This window comes from Haliotis rubra, unplaced genomic scaffold, assembly GCF_003918875.1.
Source record: "Haliotis rubra isolate DU_JTF1 unplaced genomic scaffold, ASM391887v1 Scf126, whole genome shotgun sequence".
NCBI lineage: Eukaryota > Metazoa > Mollusca > Gastropoda > Lepetellida > Haliotidae > Haliotis > Haliotis rubra.
The window spans coordinates 900,707-914,573 of NW_025765181.1; the positions used below are offsets into that span (position 1 = coordinate 900,707).

The 13,867-nt window shown below is 38.8% G+C and overlaps 1 protein-coding gene across 1 annotated transcript in view; it reads right to left on the minus strand.

Moving 5' to 3' along the window:
• LOC124266479 (golgin subfamily B member 1-like) overlaps positions 1-13,867 on the minus strand; it is a 153,812-nt gene that overhangs the window by 99,952 nt on the left and 39,993 nt on the right. The window contains 1 exon segment of the mRNA XM_046701269.1: positions 1,623-1,853. Within this exon segment, the coding sequence (XP_046557225.1) occupies positions 1,623-1,853 (231 nt within the window).

Genomic DNA, 13,867 nt, shown 5'->3' on the forward strand with positions numbered 1-13,867 from the left:
TAGCACTAAGGTGATCGTAACTCCCATACTTTAACATAGACTTACGACAGTCGTAGTAGCTTTAACATACACTAAGGTGATCATAACTCCCATACTTTAACATAGACTTACGACAGTCGTAGCATTAAGGTGACTTACTCCCATCACGATAACATAGACTTCGAGTAGTGCTAAGGTGATCATAACTCCCATACGATAACATAGACTTACGACAGTCGTAGCACTAAGGTGATCATAACTCCCATACTTTAACATAGACTTACGACTGTCGTAGTGCTAAGGTGATCGTAACTCCCATACTTTAACATAGACTTACGACACTAGCACTAAGGTGATCATAACTCCCATACTTTAACATAGTACGACATAGCACTAAGGTGATCATAACTCCCTCCATAGACTTTAACATAGACTTACGACATAGACTTACGACAGTCGTAGCACTAAGGTGATCATAACTCCCATACTTTAACATAGACTTACGACGTCGTGAGTAATTCAAGGTGATCATAACTCCCATACTTGCTAACATATTCGTAGCACTAAGGTGATCATAACTCCCATACTTTAACATAGACTTACGACAGCACTAACATGTCGTAGCACTAAGGTGATCATAACTCCCATACGATAACATAGACTTACGACAGTCGTAGCACTAAGGTGATCATAACTCCCATACGATAACATAGACTTACGACAGTCGTAGCACTAAGGTGATCATAACTCCCATACGATAACATAGACTTACGACTGTCGTAGCACTAAGGTGATCATAACTCCCATACTTTTAACATAGACTTTACGACATTTACTAAGGTTCATAACTCCCATACGTAGCTAAGGTGATCATAACTCCCATACTTTAACATAGACTTACGACTGTCGTAGCACTAAGGTGATCATAACTCCCAACTTTAACATAGACTTACGACTGTACAGTGACTAAGGTGATCATAACTCCCACGATAACGATAACATCAGACTAAGGTGATCATAACTCCCGACTTTTAACATAGTCGTAGCACTAAGGTGATCATAACTCCCATAACACGATAACATAGACTTACGACAGTCGTAGCACTAAGGTGATCATAACTCCCATACTTTAACATAGACATAGACTTACGACTAGTGCTAAGGTGATCATAACGACTGTCGTAGTGCTACAATCACTTTGTGAAACGGGCTCCAGGAAACCAGAAATGAGCATTGTATATTGCATCCATGTTGGAAATCAACCTGCGTTTTCAGCAAGATGAGCGAATGCTTTAAACACTAGGCTACCATATCTCCTCTGATACTGGTAAAAAACATAACACTGCAATATGAAACAGCATTTCAGTACTGGTGCTGGTAGATTCCTGGGTTATCAGCCATTAGTCCACAGGAAGAAATAAGTGGGCTGGGTTTAAGAACACAGAACAGTGTTCCACTTTCATCCTGCACCCTTGCAATTTCATTAAACAAATTACAAAATTAATGGGAATAGAACCCAGGTGATAAACAGCGTGATAAACAAATGCTTTAACCACTAGGCTACCCTACCAGATGGATGGAGAGTAGCTGCTGTGTTCGAAACTCCAAGAAGGGGCTATCACTGCGAGGACTTAGTTCCTTACCGTGTAAGTGGTTGCCCTGGTTCCACTGCCATCACCGAGTTTGCCATTACTGCCGCTGCTGCCGAGACTGAGATCCATGTTAGGTGTGACACCTAGGGTGGCGGGGTGGGGGGAGGCGTCGTGTGACGTCGGCTCCCTCTCGAGCGCCAGGTGCAGCGCATACCCCGACTGATGACCCAGCTCTCGCTCCAAGTGCGAAATTATCTTGTCCTTATTCTTTAGTTGCTCAATCTGAAACACAAAAAAATAAAAATAAAAACCTTTTTCCTCCATTGTCATTGCTGAGATTGCTGGTTGCAACATGTGAAAGCGGCACCCCTGGAGACTATGAGTTGGGGTAGGGCTCTAACGACGCATCAAACTATCGATGGACTGCAATTGTTGAGTCTCCGATAGCAATTAATCAATGGTAGAAACGAAAAACTATCTATGCATCGATAGTATGTGTGACTATTGATAGTTTGACTATTGCCTTCCGTTGATAAATGCGCAGTGCAAAATACAGGATGTTTGGGTGCAGACTTGCAGCTTCATTGAGTTTATGCTTTAACTGTTTACTTGATCTGGGTTTCAAGTTTCTTGTCAGTTATTAAAAGAGACTGAAACTCCTTCAACATGCTTTTATTTCATATAAACAATACATTCATTAAGGAAATGGGACAATTCAAGGAGAAACAAGAAAAAATTGTGTCCAGGGACACGGATGCCCCCGCTGACATTCATAAGACATATAAAGATCAATAAATGAACAAAATTCACGAACAATTTCAATAAACATCAATGCAACTATGAGATGCACACCTTTCGAGTCCCAATGAAACACATGTATAAGCTTAATCAATTCTGTTGAGCAGTTTTTGTGGATAAGTGGATAGACTTAATCCCCTATTTCACTATCATCAGAGAGAAATCAACAAAATTTATCTAAGTTCAAATGTCTCTAAACATACAAAAAACTATAAAATACAAAAACAAAATATGAGATGCACACCTTTAGAGTCTCTATAAAAGACATATGTAAGCTAAATGAGTTTTGTGCAGTGGTTTTTGAGGAGAAGTGGATAAAGTACACCCCCTGTTGTATGGGACGAACAGGATGAATAGAACCAAATTCAACTATGTTCAAACATCTCTAGAAGTGACAAAATTAAGAAATTGAATGAACAAGGTATGAGATGCACACCTTTAGAGTCCCAATGAAACACACGTAGAAGCTCAATCAATTCTGTTGAGCAGCTTTTGTGGAGAAGTGGATAGACTTCATCCCCTATAACACTATATTCAGAGAGAAATTCAACAAAATTTATTTAAAGTTCAAACGGCATTAAAATTGGAAAAATAAATAAAATACAAAATCAAAATATGAGATGCATGCCTTTAGAGTCCCTATAAAGCACTTGTGTAATCTAAATGAATTCCATGAAGTAGTTTTTGAGGAGAAGTGGATAATGTACACCCCCTGCTGGATGGAACGAACAGGCTGAATAGAACAAAATTCAACTAAGTTAAGCATCTTTAAAAGTGACAAAATTAAGAAATTGCATGAAAAATTATGAAATGCACACCTTTAGAGTCCCTACGAAAGACATGTAGAAGTTCATTCAATTCTGTTGAGCAGTTTTTGTGGAGAAGTGGATAGACTTCATCCCCTATTACACTATCATCATAGAGAAATTCAGCAGAATGTACCCAAGTTCAAATGTCTCTAAACTTACAAAAAAACAATGAAATACAAAAACAAAATATGAGATGCACACCATTAGAGTCCCAAGAAAGCCCATGTATAAGTTCATTGAATTCCACTGAGAATTTCTTGTGGAGAAGTGGATAGAGTACATTCCCTGTTTCGTACGGAAACAGGGAAATGGCGGGGGCATAAAAAACCTATTGCAATAGTATTGCAATAGTATGTTGCAATAGACTATCGCTATCACAATAGTTGTTTCCCCCTCAATAGTCACCCCTAGTTAGGGGACTGCAAGACTGGGTGGCTGGCTGAAAGCCTGGGAAACTTTAAGCAGAACATAATATGTTTCAGCATGACAGTTCTGGGTTCTGGATATGCTGAAAATTAATAATTTATGAACCTCTAAGGAAGACTAGATTCGAACCTAGAAACTATATCCTCGATAAGTCTCTATGCATAAACTTAGGTGACAGTATTTAGTATTATCTTGTGGATATGGATTTTGCTTGAGCCATATATTTTTAAGAGCTGGTTTACAAGACTGCCCAACCCCCAAAAGACTAAATAAAAAATTTAAATGAATTAAATAAATTAACTTTAGACAAACAAAAAACCTAATCATTTATATTTTATGTCACTTTGCAATCATACTTCCATAATGGTGTAACTTAGGAGCTTGTGTTTCTTTCAGTAATACCAATAATTACTTATCTATTACTTTCAACTGTCTACATTCATCTTAGGTGTACCGAAAAGTGAACATACAACATATAAGGCCTCGAGACAAAATGGTTTTCTTACTGATTCAAGCTATAAAGTTTTCTCTCTGAGTAACAACCCGAACAGTTTCTGTAACATATGTTGCATTTTTGATTAAAGTTTCTTAGTAAAGTACAAATTGCAAAACAAGTTGTGATCATTCTTTGATTTTATTTATTTGAAAGTAAATGATCAGAATTAATTGCCAGCAACTTGTGGTTGGTTTTAGCTAATGCAAGTTTCAATTAAATCATAGTTCTACAGAAAGTCACCAACATCCTGAAAATTCAATCTCATTTCTTATGGCATACAGTATCAATGAAGCCGTATATAGGCAGCCATGTATCATATAAAGAACAGCTATAGAAAATCAATAGTTCATGGTGCTGATAACCTTTGTTGTTACAGGGAAAACACATAGCTATATAGAAGTAGCAGCCATGATGTGAGAAGAGTAATGCCTACAGACTACCATATATAGTTCAAGGATAGTTGGCACCTATTTCTGACTAATTTATCAGCGGCCCTGTATGTAGTCTTGGAGATTTACCAACATTTGCAGGATGGAAGAAATGAAGGCGATGTGGCTCTGACTGTATACCATAGGTGCCATCTCCTTGACACTGAACCATCCTCATGCCAACACACAGGCTGAATCAAGTGTGTTGTTGAAAGGTTCCTCGTCAGTTACATATACATATGTCTGTTTACCTAGGACGTAGTATCTCTGTGCCGACTTGGCAGCATGTCATGAAGGCAAAGAAAACCTCTGGTATCCATGGCAATGGTTCCAAAACAGCATCAATAGAAAGAATGCTTAGAAAAATCTTTCTGGGCTATTACACCTCCCGGGTAAAATGTTTGATAAAATTGCTACAGATTCTGGGGATCTGAGGGAGTGTTTCCTTCTCATCTCTCTGTATGGCAATGGCCAATTTTCTTTTCAAGAACTTTTCAGATTGTCCAAAAAAATGTTCCATGTTACTTAGTGACAGAGTCAGCCCTTACACTGTTCTAACCAACATTCAATGGGAAATACCAGAAATGGGATGCACAATTTGTACCCTTGCAGGAATTAAAACCCTGTTCCTTGATCGGACCAACACTTTAACAGCTCAGCCAAATTATATTTTTAGGCAGTATTTGCCAAAACTAAAGATATGAATAACAATAATTTTATCGCAATGGAGATCAGACAATATGGCTTTTAAGATAAACAATTTATTCTTTCAGAAAGAGTCTTTCCAATCAAAATTTTCTCACATAACGTGTGTCTCTGAATCAGTGATGATTCTTGACACCAGGCGATTCAATGGACAACACACCTACCCATGCATTATATTTTAATTCTGTATACATTTTCAGAAAGTCTTTCAATAATTACAAAAGCTACTGTTAAATATCCTATCACAAAACAGAATGCTAAATCTGATTTCGTGATTCTGTGAGATTTAATGAACCACTCATGCAAGTTAAACACCAACTGATTGATGGCCACATGCTCTTGTTAGCCAGCCCATGTTGACCACAGAGAATTTCCAGAACAAATTCCATATGAAGAACCTTAATACATCAAGATCAAAGTTTGTCAAAATGTACTGATAATTGGTAGGCAGACTTGCTTCAATATCGTGACACATGTATTCTAATTCTTGGTGGCACAAACGAGGTCAAGGTCATGTAAGTACTTATGCACTCAAACTGCTTGCAAACTATACACCTGGACATTTAGTCCCAGAAATAAAGTTATCTTACTTAAAAATATTGATCTACAAAAAATATAAGAATATTAATTATATAAAATCCCAAAGGAACAAAGATATATTTTTCAATTCCAGACTAAGGGTGAGGCGATCTGGACATGCCCAGTAACACTTTGAGCTGGGACTTTCAATAGCATCTGAAAGAACTGTAGACCATATTAAGTCCAGAGGCAGCTGTTATGTGTCATATTTCACTAGGAGGGAGGAGGGAATAGCATTCATCCTACAAGGTGATGCACTTCACTTTGAATTAGCGCATACTGAGGAAATACCACATCTGATTAAGTATGAACTTACCATCTATATACAAGTATATCGCATCCTTATTCCCGGGTGCACTCAATGAGAAACAGTGTGTCCTACATGCACACAAATTAACAGGAAGAAGTAATTTATGAGTTCTGCGGGTGCCAAAAATAGGTCCAAATCATTAAAGCCATCAGTGCTGTAGATTACATGTAACTGATGTTACTGACAAGACAGTTCAGGATACCAGTAACTGATTATTTGCAGTACGATATGGAAATCCCTGTCTATAACATACTTCAGGCGTCTGAGAATGTGCAGTGGTGGTATATTAGTAAAGGTTTGTGAATCACATCCAGCAAGACACAAGTTGTCAACCCACACCTCCATGTTCAAGACTTGAACAACAAACTCTAATACTGTGTGACCCACCAAAGGACAGTCCCATGTATAAACCTGGAAAATACTGGCTCCATCATCAGTGATTCAACTATCAACAGTCGAGTTGGTCACTTCTTCCTCTACTGATATAGGAAGACATACAATCATATTTGAATGTCTTTAATGTCAAGCAGTGATTCGCGGTTACCAGCCATTCAGCCCTTTGAACCTGAATTATCACTTATTACTGGCTCGGAACAGAAGTCAGGTAGCTATCTTAACTGCAGCTGAGATGTTTCTGTGGAAGTGTGAACGGCATGCCTCATCCCTTGCTTGGCTGGTTCAACAGCACCACGTTCAGGGCCAAGGGTGAGTGAGAGAGCGGGCGAGGTTTAACGCCATTTTGAACAGTATTCCAGTTACGTCATGGCGTGACAGCTTCATGTCGGAGTGAGTTGAGTTTTCGTCGCTTTTAGCAATATTCCAGCAATATCATGGTGGGGACACCAGGAATGGGCTTCACACATTGTATCCATTTGGGGATTTGAACGCAGGCCTTCGGCATGACAAGCGAATGCTTTAACTACTGGGCTACCCTTCATGTCAGAGGAAAGCCTGAATGATTACTGAAAGCCTGAATGAGATGGACCTTACCCTTAGGAGAAACTCAGGAGCATGGGTAGGGCGTTGGCAAACCGAGAAACAGTTCATCAGCCCAAATATCTCAGACCATGTCCATCAACCACCACATCCAGCTCCATGACAGCAACAATCCTCTTTCCCAGAAAAATACTGTCCGGAATAACCATATAGGAATGGTATGTGAAAGCTCACCCGACCAAACAGCACAAACACACATTCACTTATTTAGCTCACCTGGTCAAATAATGTTTCTAAAAAACTATTGGATTAAAAGAAATTGACATTTGTATGCCCACACATTTTTCCAAATAGTTACACCTATCATACCTTTAGCTTCAAAACTACAAACTTTGATTCAATCATAAGAAACGTTGTGTTCAAGTTCCAATATAACGAAGGTAGTGTTGCCAGTTGAATCCATCTCACTCGCCCACTCAGAGTACTGATACTAGCCACTAAGCCTACTTCCAGGTGAGGTGAGGAGGTGAAGTGAGGTAACATTGCATTCAAGATTACAGAACTTATACAGCAGCTCGCACAAGTCCGGACTTACGCTCAACTTAGTGCCAGCCCACTGATCTACCATGCTGCTGTTTAAAAGGCACACCCTATCCAGACATACTGTACAGACTTCAAGCTAGACTAACGCTTAGTCTCTGAATATGTATAATTTTGATTGTAACAAATAAACCCAGAGATCAGAACCTGGGGGAATCTAGACTTGCTTCATTTTGGGTTTTAGCATTGCAGTGAGGGCTAGGCTGTAGGGAAATAATGTGGTTCAGGGCCTGTGAGACAGACAGTTGTTGCTTTATTCCCTAATGGTGTGTCCCAGAAACAAGATGGAGAGACTGGAACAAACTGGAACAAACTGAGGTAAACTGGGGCAGACTTTGAGATCAGATGCATCTTTTAAAATATTTTTACTGATCCTGGGCATTGATCCACCAACCTTTCCAGCCAGACGCTCCATCCACTACACCCTGGAGGAGGTCCTTACTATACGTCTTAGGCTCACAGGGAACTACTTTCCATCACCTCTTTCAGGTTTGTTACAAGAACGGTTTCACTAACAAACATTTCATCACATTTCAACGTGTTGTAGTGAATCCATTCACTTGCCATACTTATCTACTGACATAGCTCACCTCAAAACACATTACCAGACCACGTTTCCTGCTTTTTTAGTAATCTCAGATAACTGGTTTCCATGGCGATTGCTTAACTGGCTCTGGTTGTTATCAAGGTACTGTTTATCAAGCAAATACCCTGTTTAGATTATTTCAGCTATATGTGTCTGTTGGCAATTTTCCGACTGAGTTACCGAGTCTTTCATCTCCGCTAAATTACCACCAACATACGAGGTTAGAAGTTAAGGATGACATAAGACACTGGACGAGATAACATTAACCCCAGGCTACAAGCTTACAGTGGCCAGACAGCATCATACCCACTAACAACAAGTAGGTCTGGATGCCATACCCACAAACCTACTATCAACAAGCAGGTCTGGACACCATACCCACAAACCCTACTATCAACAAGCAGGTCTGGACACCATACCCACAAACCCACTATCAACAAGCAGGTCTGGACACCATACCCACAAACCCACTATCAACAAGTAGGTCTGGACACCATACCCACAAACCCACTATCAACAAGTAGGTCTGGACACCATACCCACAAACCCACTATCAACAAGTAGATCTGGACACCATACCCACAAACCCACTATCAACAAGTAGGATCTGGACACCATACCCACAAACCCACTATCAACAAGTAGGTCTGGACACCATACCCACAAACCCACTATCAACAAGTAGGTCTGGACACCATACCCACAAACCTACTATCAACAAGTAGGTCTGGACGCCTGGACACAACATATCCACAAACCCACTATCAACAAGTAGGTCTGGACGCCATACCCACAAACCCACTATCAACAAGTAGGTCTGGACGCCATACCCACAAACCCACTATCAACAAGTAGGTCTGGACGCCATACCCACAAACCCACTGTCAACAAGTAGGTCTGGACACCATACCCACAAACCCACTGTCAACAAGTAGGTCTGGACGCCATACCCACAAACCCACTGTCAACAAGTAGGTCTGGACACCATAACCACAAACCCACAGTCAACAAGTAGGTCTGGACGCCATAACCACAAACCCACTGTCAACAAGTAGGTCTGGACGCCATACCCACAAACCCACTGTCAACCCTCATGTCTGGACACCATACCCACAGAAGTCTCATTTGTACTCAAGTAATGAATTCATCTTCACATAATGGACACATCATTAAACACTTCCAGATTAAGTTTTAATTTAACCCCATAATCCCAACAATGTTTTGTATCTTAGTACACCCATATATATAAAGCAAAGCTCAAGAAAAATGGTTAACTATCCACCAAAACAGATTTCATTGGGCTTAAAATGCAAACGAGCAGTAACAAATATCTATACTGATTAGGGATGAAAATTAGGGATGGCACCTGGTGTTCACATTAAGTAAGCTTGTACTGCCTTACCTGTAGCACGTGGTGTTCACACAATTTACATATAGAAGTGCTAGCTGATGTACTATAATTCTCCAGCATTGTGAGGGCAGCCTTTAACAAACATACCTGCTTACTGGAATGAAGAATTTTGAAAAGTTAAAATATGTGGCAACACCACTGGTTTACAAACTCTTATATATTACATTGTCAACAAAGCATTGACAGTTCATGACGCACATGTCTACACATTAAACATCTATATGTAGGTAAATGTATTTTGTAAATGCTGCAAATGACTCCATATTCCTACATAATTGTCTAAATACAATCCAGTAATATAATGCAATCATACAATAAACACTGTTGTCAACAAGTACAAAGAGACTCCTTACCACCAGGAAATCCCCAGTGCTCCTGTTGTCAACACACAGTAACTGATCTCCTGTTGCTGTGTCCCATCAGTATCTCCGTGGGTGCTCACACACAGGCTGCTCACACACATCACACATCACACACGCTCTCATTCACAGCCTCATCGCTCCTGCTCCACATTTACAACCCCATCTGTCCAGCTCTACACACCGGCTCACAAACAACTCCCATTACAGGAGCCCCTTATGATCAAGACAATACCAACAAAAGTTCTTTTGGACATTATAAAGAGAATACCGCAAGTGTTTGTTTGTCATCTTTATGCATAATTGTTTGAGAAGATATAAATTAAATTGCTTGGGAATCTGTTATTTGATAAAAACAAAACATTTTTTACATGTGTTTCCATGGAATATAACAAAATCAGGCCTCTCAAACTAACATATGTATAGATACTGATTGGATGACAAATAAAAAATATCAAATATAAAAGAAAAAGATTTTAAAAAGTAAATAGCCGTGTTGACCACATTCCCTATTGTTGTAAACTTATTTAAAAACCTGCTGAAACTTCATCCTTAAGACTTCATTCCTTCTCTGTACCTTACTGAGTGCACCTGACCACATTGAATGTCAATGGAGTATATACTTTTCAAACATAAACTGTTAACAGTTATAGAACAGTCATACAGAAAGTAGAGGTAGTTGTTTTTGGTCCTCCCGGTAGCTCACATTAATCCCTTATTAAGACTCCAGCAAGGACTATAGTCTCCCAATCCAAGTCATGACAAATGACGCATGTAGATATGCTTGGCTGGACACCCATGTATTATTATCCATTGTCATTCTAACCATAGGCAATACCTATTGTGGTCGGAAACCTCACCTACAAAGCTACGATGGATTTTAAACTGGCTTAAAATTTTTCAAACTGTTTCTCGGTGGCCTTTTTTCAGATACTCTGAAGACATTGAACAAAAGGTGATATAAAAAAACTATGTGATCGCCAAAATTGTTTTAATTTTACAAGAACAATAATTGGTGAACAAAACATATTGAAATCAGTTTTGCTGCCTGTGAAAATTAACATTCTGCTCAGTTATCGATATCATTTATGATGCTTTTTAACAGTGTTTTCAAAATCATCACACATCATTTTTTTAAAACATTTCAAGTATATACTTTTAACATAATTCAAGTTTTATGTTATTTTCATTCACATGATATTTGTAAAAATATACAGACATAAACCATACATCCATTTTTGCTGATAGGAAAAAATGAAATTACAAAAAATAGTTATCTGATAGAGACGTATTTGATGTGGGAAGATAATTGTGTTTTTGGACCTAGAAATATCTTGACAACATTTATAATTTTGAGGCCAAATGCAGCTTTTGAGTGTAATTCTTCTTTTGTCAGTTTAGCTCAAAATGAACAATCGTTACCAAACTATGAGCCTAAATAGTTTGGGAAAACATTTACATAAATATATTTTTTTAACAAACAGAAACATAAATATATTTGCAAGCACTATCAGGGACAAAATGATTTTTTCACTAAAATCCCAGGTCCCAGAAAGCTGTCAAATGGTCAGCCCCCACTGTCCATTGCGAGGGACTCATATTCTCATGCTAGTACATTTCTCATCTCTGTTTTCCTTCTAAATAGAACTTTCATTTCTTTAATTAAACAGAACTATATAATTTTCTAGAAAAAGAAAAGATTCCATCATACTGATTTCAAAAGATGCTTGAAATTCCTACAACTATATATGGCACTGTGCAAGCCTCCAGATGGGATTCTGTTATAAAACAAACGCATGCTCCAGAAATACATAGCAAGTCTCGCCAAACAACTTGAAGCTATCAAATGCTGCGAAATAACTCATTCCCAGGTGTGACAAAAAATCTCAAAGGATCCTGTTGCACTAAATATAGCCTTCCATATGGCAAAAACATTGTGCTTGGAATCGGTAGCACTGGTGTCAGAGGTACTGTCGGAGAATTACACTGATGGTATCAAGTAAGAAGCAGTTTTGCTGGAATCCTTTAATTGGACATGACAAGTTATCCAGATAATGTAACAGTGGCCTTATCATTGTGATTCAGCTACAAGCATACTTTCTGTGAAGCCAGTATAAACACACATGTTCTGAATTTCAAGACTGACAGGGATAAGAGTTACTACCTAATCAAGCTCTGGTTGAAGGGAAATAGTGAGTGAGTTTAGTTTTACGCCACACTCAGCAATATTCCAGCTATATGGCGGCGGTCTGTAAATAATCAAGTCTGGACCAGACAATCCAGTGATCAACAGCATGACCATCGATCTGCGCAATTGGGAACCGATGACATGTGTCAACCAGGTCAGCGAGCCTGACCACCCGATCCCGTTAGTCGCCTCTTACGACAAGCATAGTCACCTTTTGTGGCAAGCATGGGTTGCTGAAGACTTATTCTACCCCGGATCTTCACGGGTCTGAAGGGAAATAAATAACACAGGCAACTGAGTGAGTTTAACACTGATTTGAACTGGATCTTGGTTATATTATAGTATCTCAACTGGACGTGGCTAAAAGCTCGAAGTGATGCACTTCTCTGATGTTTACCGCTTTCTTGAAACCTATGAGCACAATAATTATCATGCAGGGAGTAGAACCCAGGACATTTCTGGAATGCCCACAAGATTTAACTCTACACAACAATTACAGCAAGTGAAGCAACAGGCCCACCTATAAGCTGGCACTTTGATGTCTGTTTGTTAATTGGAGCCTAAGTCAATTTCTTAATCCAGCACCAAGCAAGGATCATTTAAGAGCAAGATGAGGGCATATTCTCTCAAATGTTGGTATTTTTTCATCACTGTAACTTGACAACTTGGAAAATGCCTTAAGTACATCTGTTTATTTGAGCATGAGCAAATAGTGACACGTGACAAGTGACAAGTTTATTAGTATTTGGGGCCACGTGACCCATATTACTAATACATAATAACTGCACACAGTGCACATACCGGTACATCATTCATTCACAAATAATATCAAATTGGCAAGTTTCTTTTCAAATACGACGACAAAGATTTGATAAGTTTTGTGTCAGTGGATGCTAGCAGTTGATACATTTTTGAAGCAGACGGATTCTTACAATAATATTCAGGTAAAAACTGTTGTCTGCTTATCTTATTGTAAGGGCAAATAAATAATAAGTGAAATTCGTCTTCAATACAGCCCAGGAGACATTTGGTACATAATAACGCATTTGGGTTATCATAACATTTAAGTCTAACTGAACTTTCAGTTTATGAGATGCACAGCGAAACTTACAATATACCCTCAACAGGTCTTTTTGGGGGGAAACAATTCAAGAATATACTTTTCAACATCCAAATGAGAGATTTAAAGCCACTGTAATGTTTTAGAAATGATGACCCTGAGATCTTTCAATGCCAATTTTGGAATTGTATGTCGCTACATCTTTGTGAAAACAAATTCATGAAAATGTTAATACTACCGCAATCTTGAGTGAACCATACGTACGAAAAGCCAGTTTCAAACAATAATATTTGACTGCGAGAAACCCAACATACTTTATCCTGTTCATCAAAATGTTTCAGCATTTCATAACTAGCCCTGGGATACCTTGATCTATCCATTCGAATAAGTCTGCACCAGTATCTAATACAACAACTATAATAATTAACACACAAATAACTTCTGCCTGTATCACCAAGAATTGCATTGCTTGATGTTCTTCTGGAGACCCAATGACACTTCTTTAAAAATCAGTTTGAACCTTTTCTGTTGACTGCCTGAATGTATGGCCCCATATCTCTGAGCCGTATAAGAGGATTGGAGAAACTTTTGAATCAAATATTTTA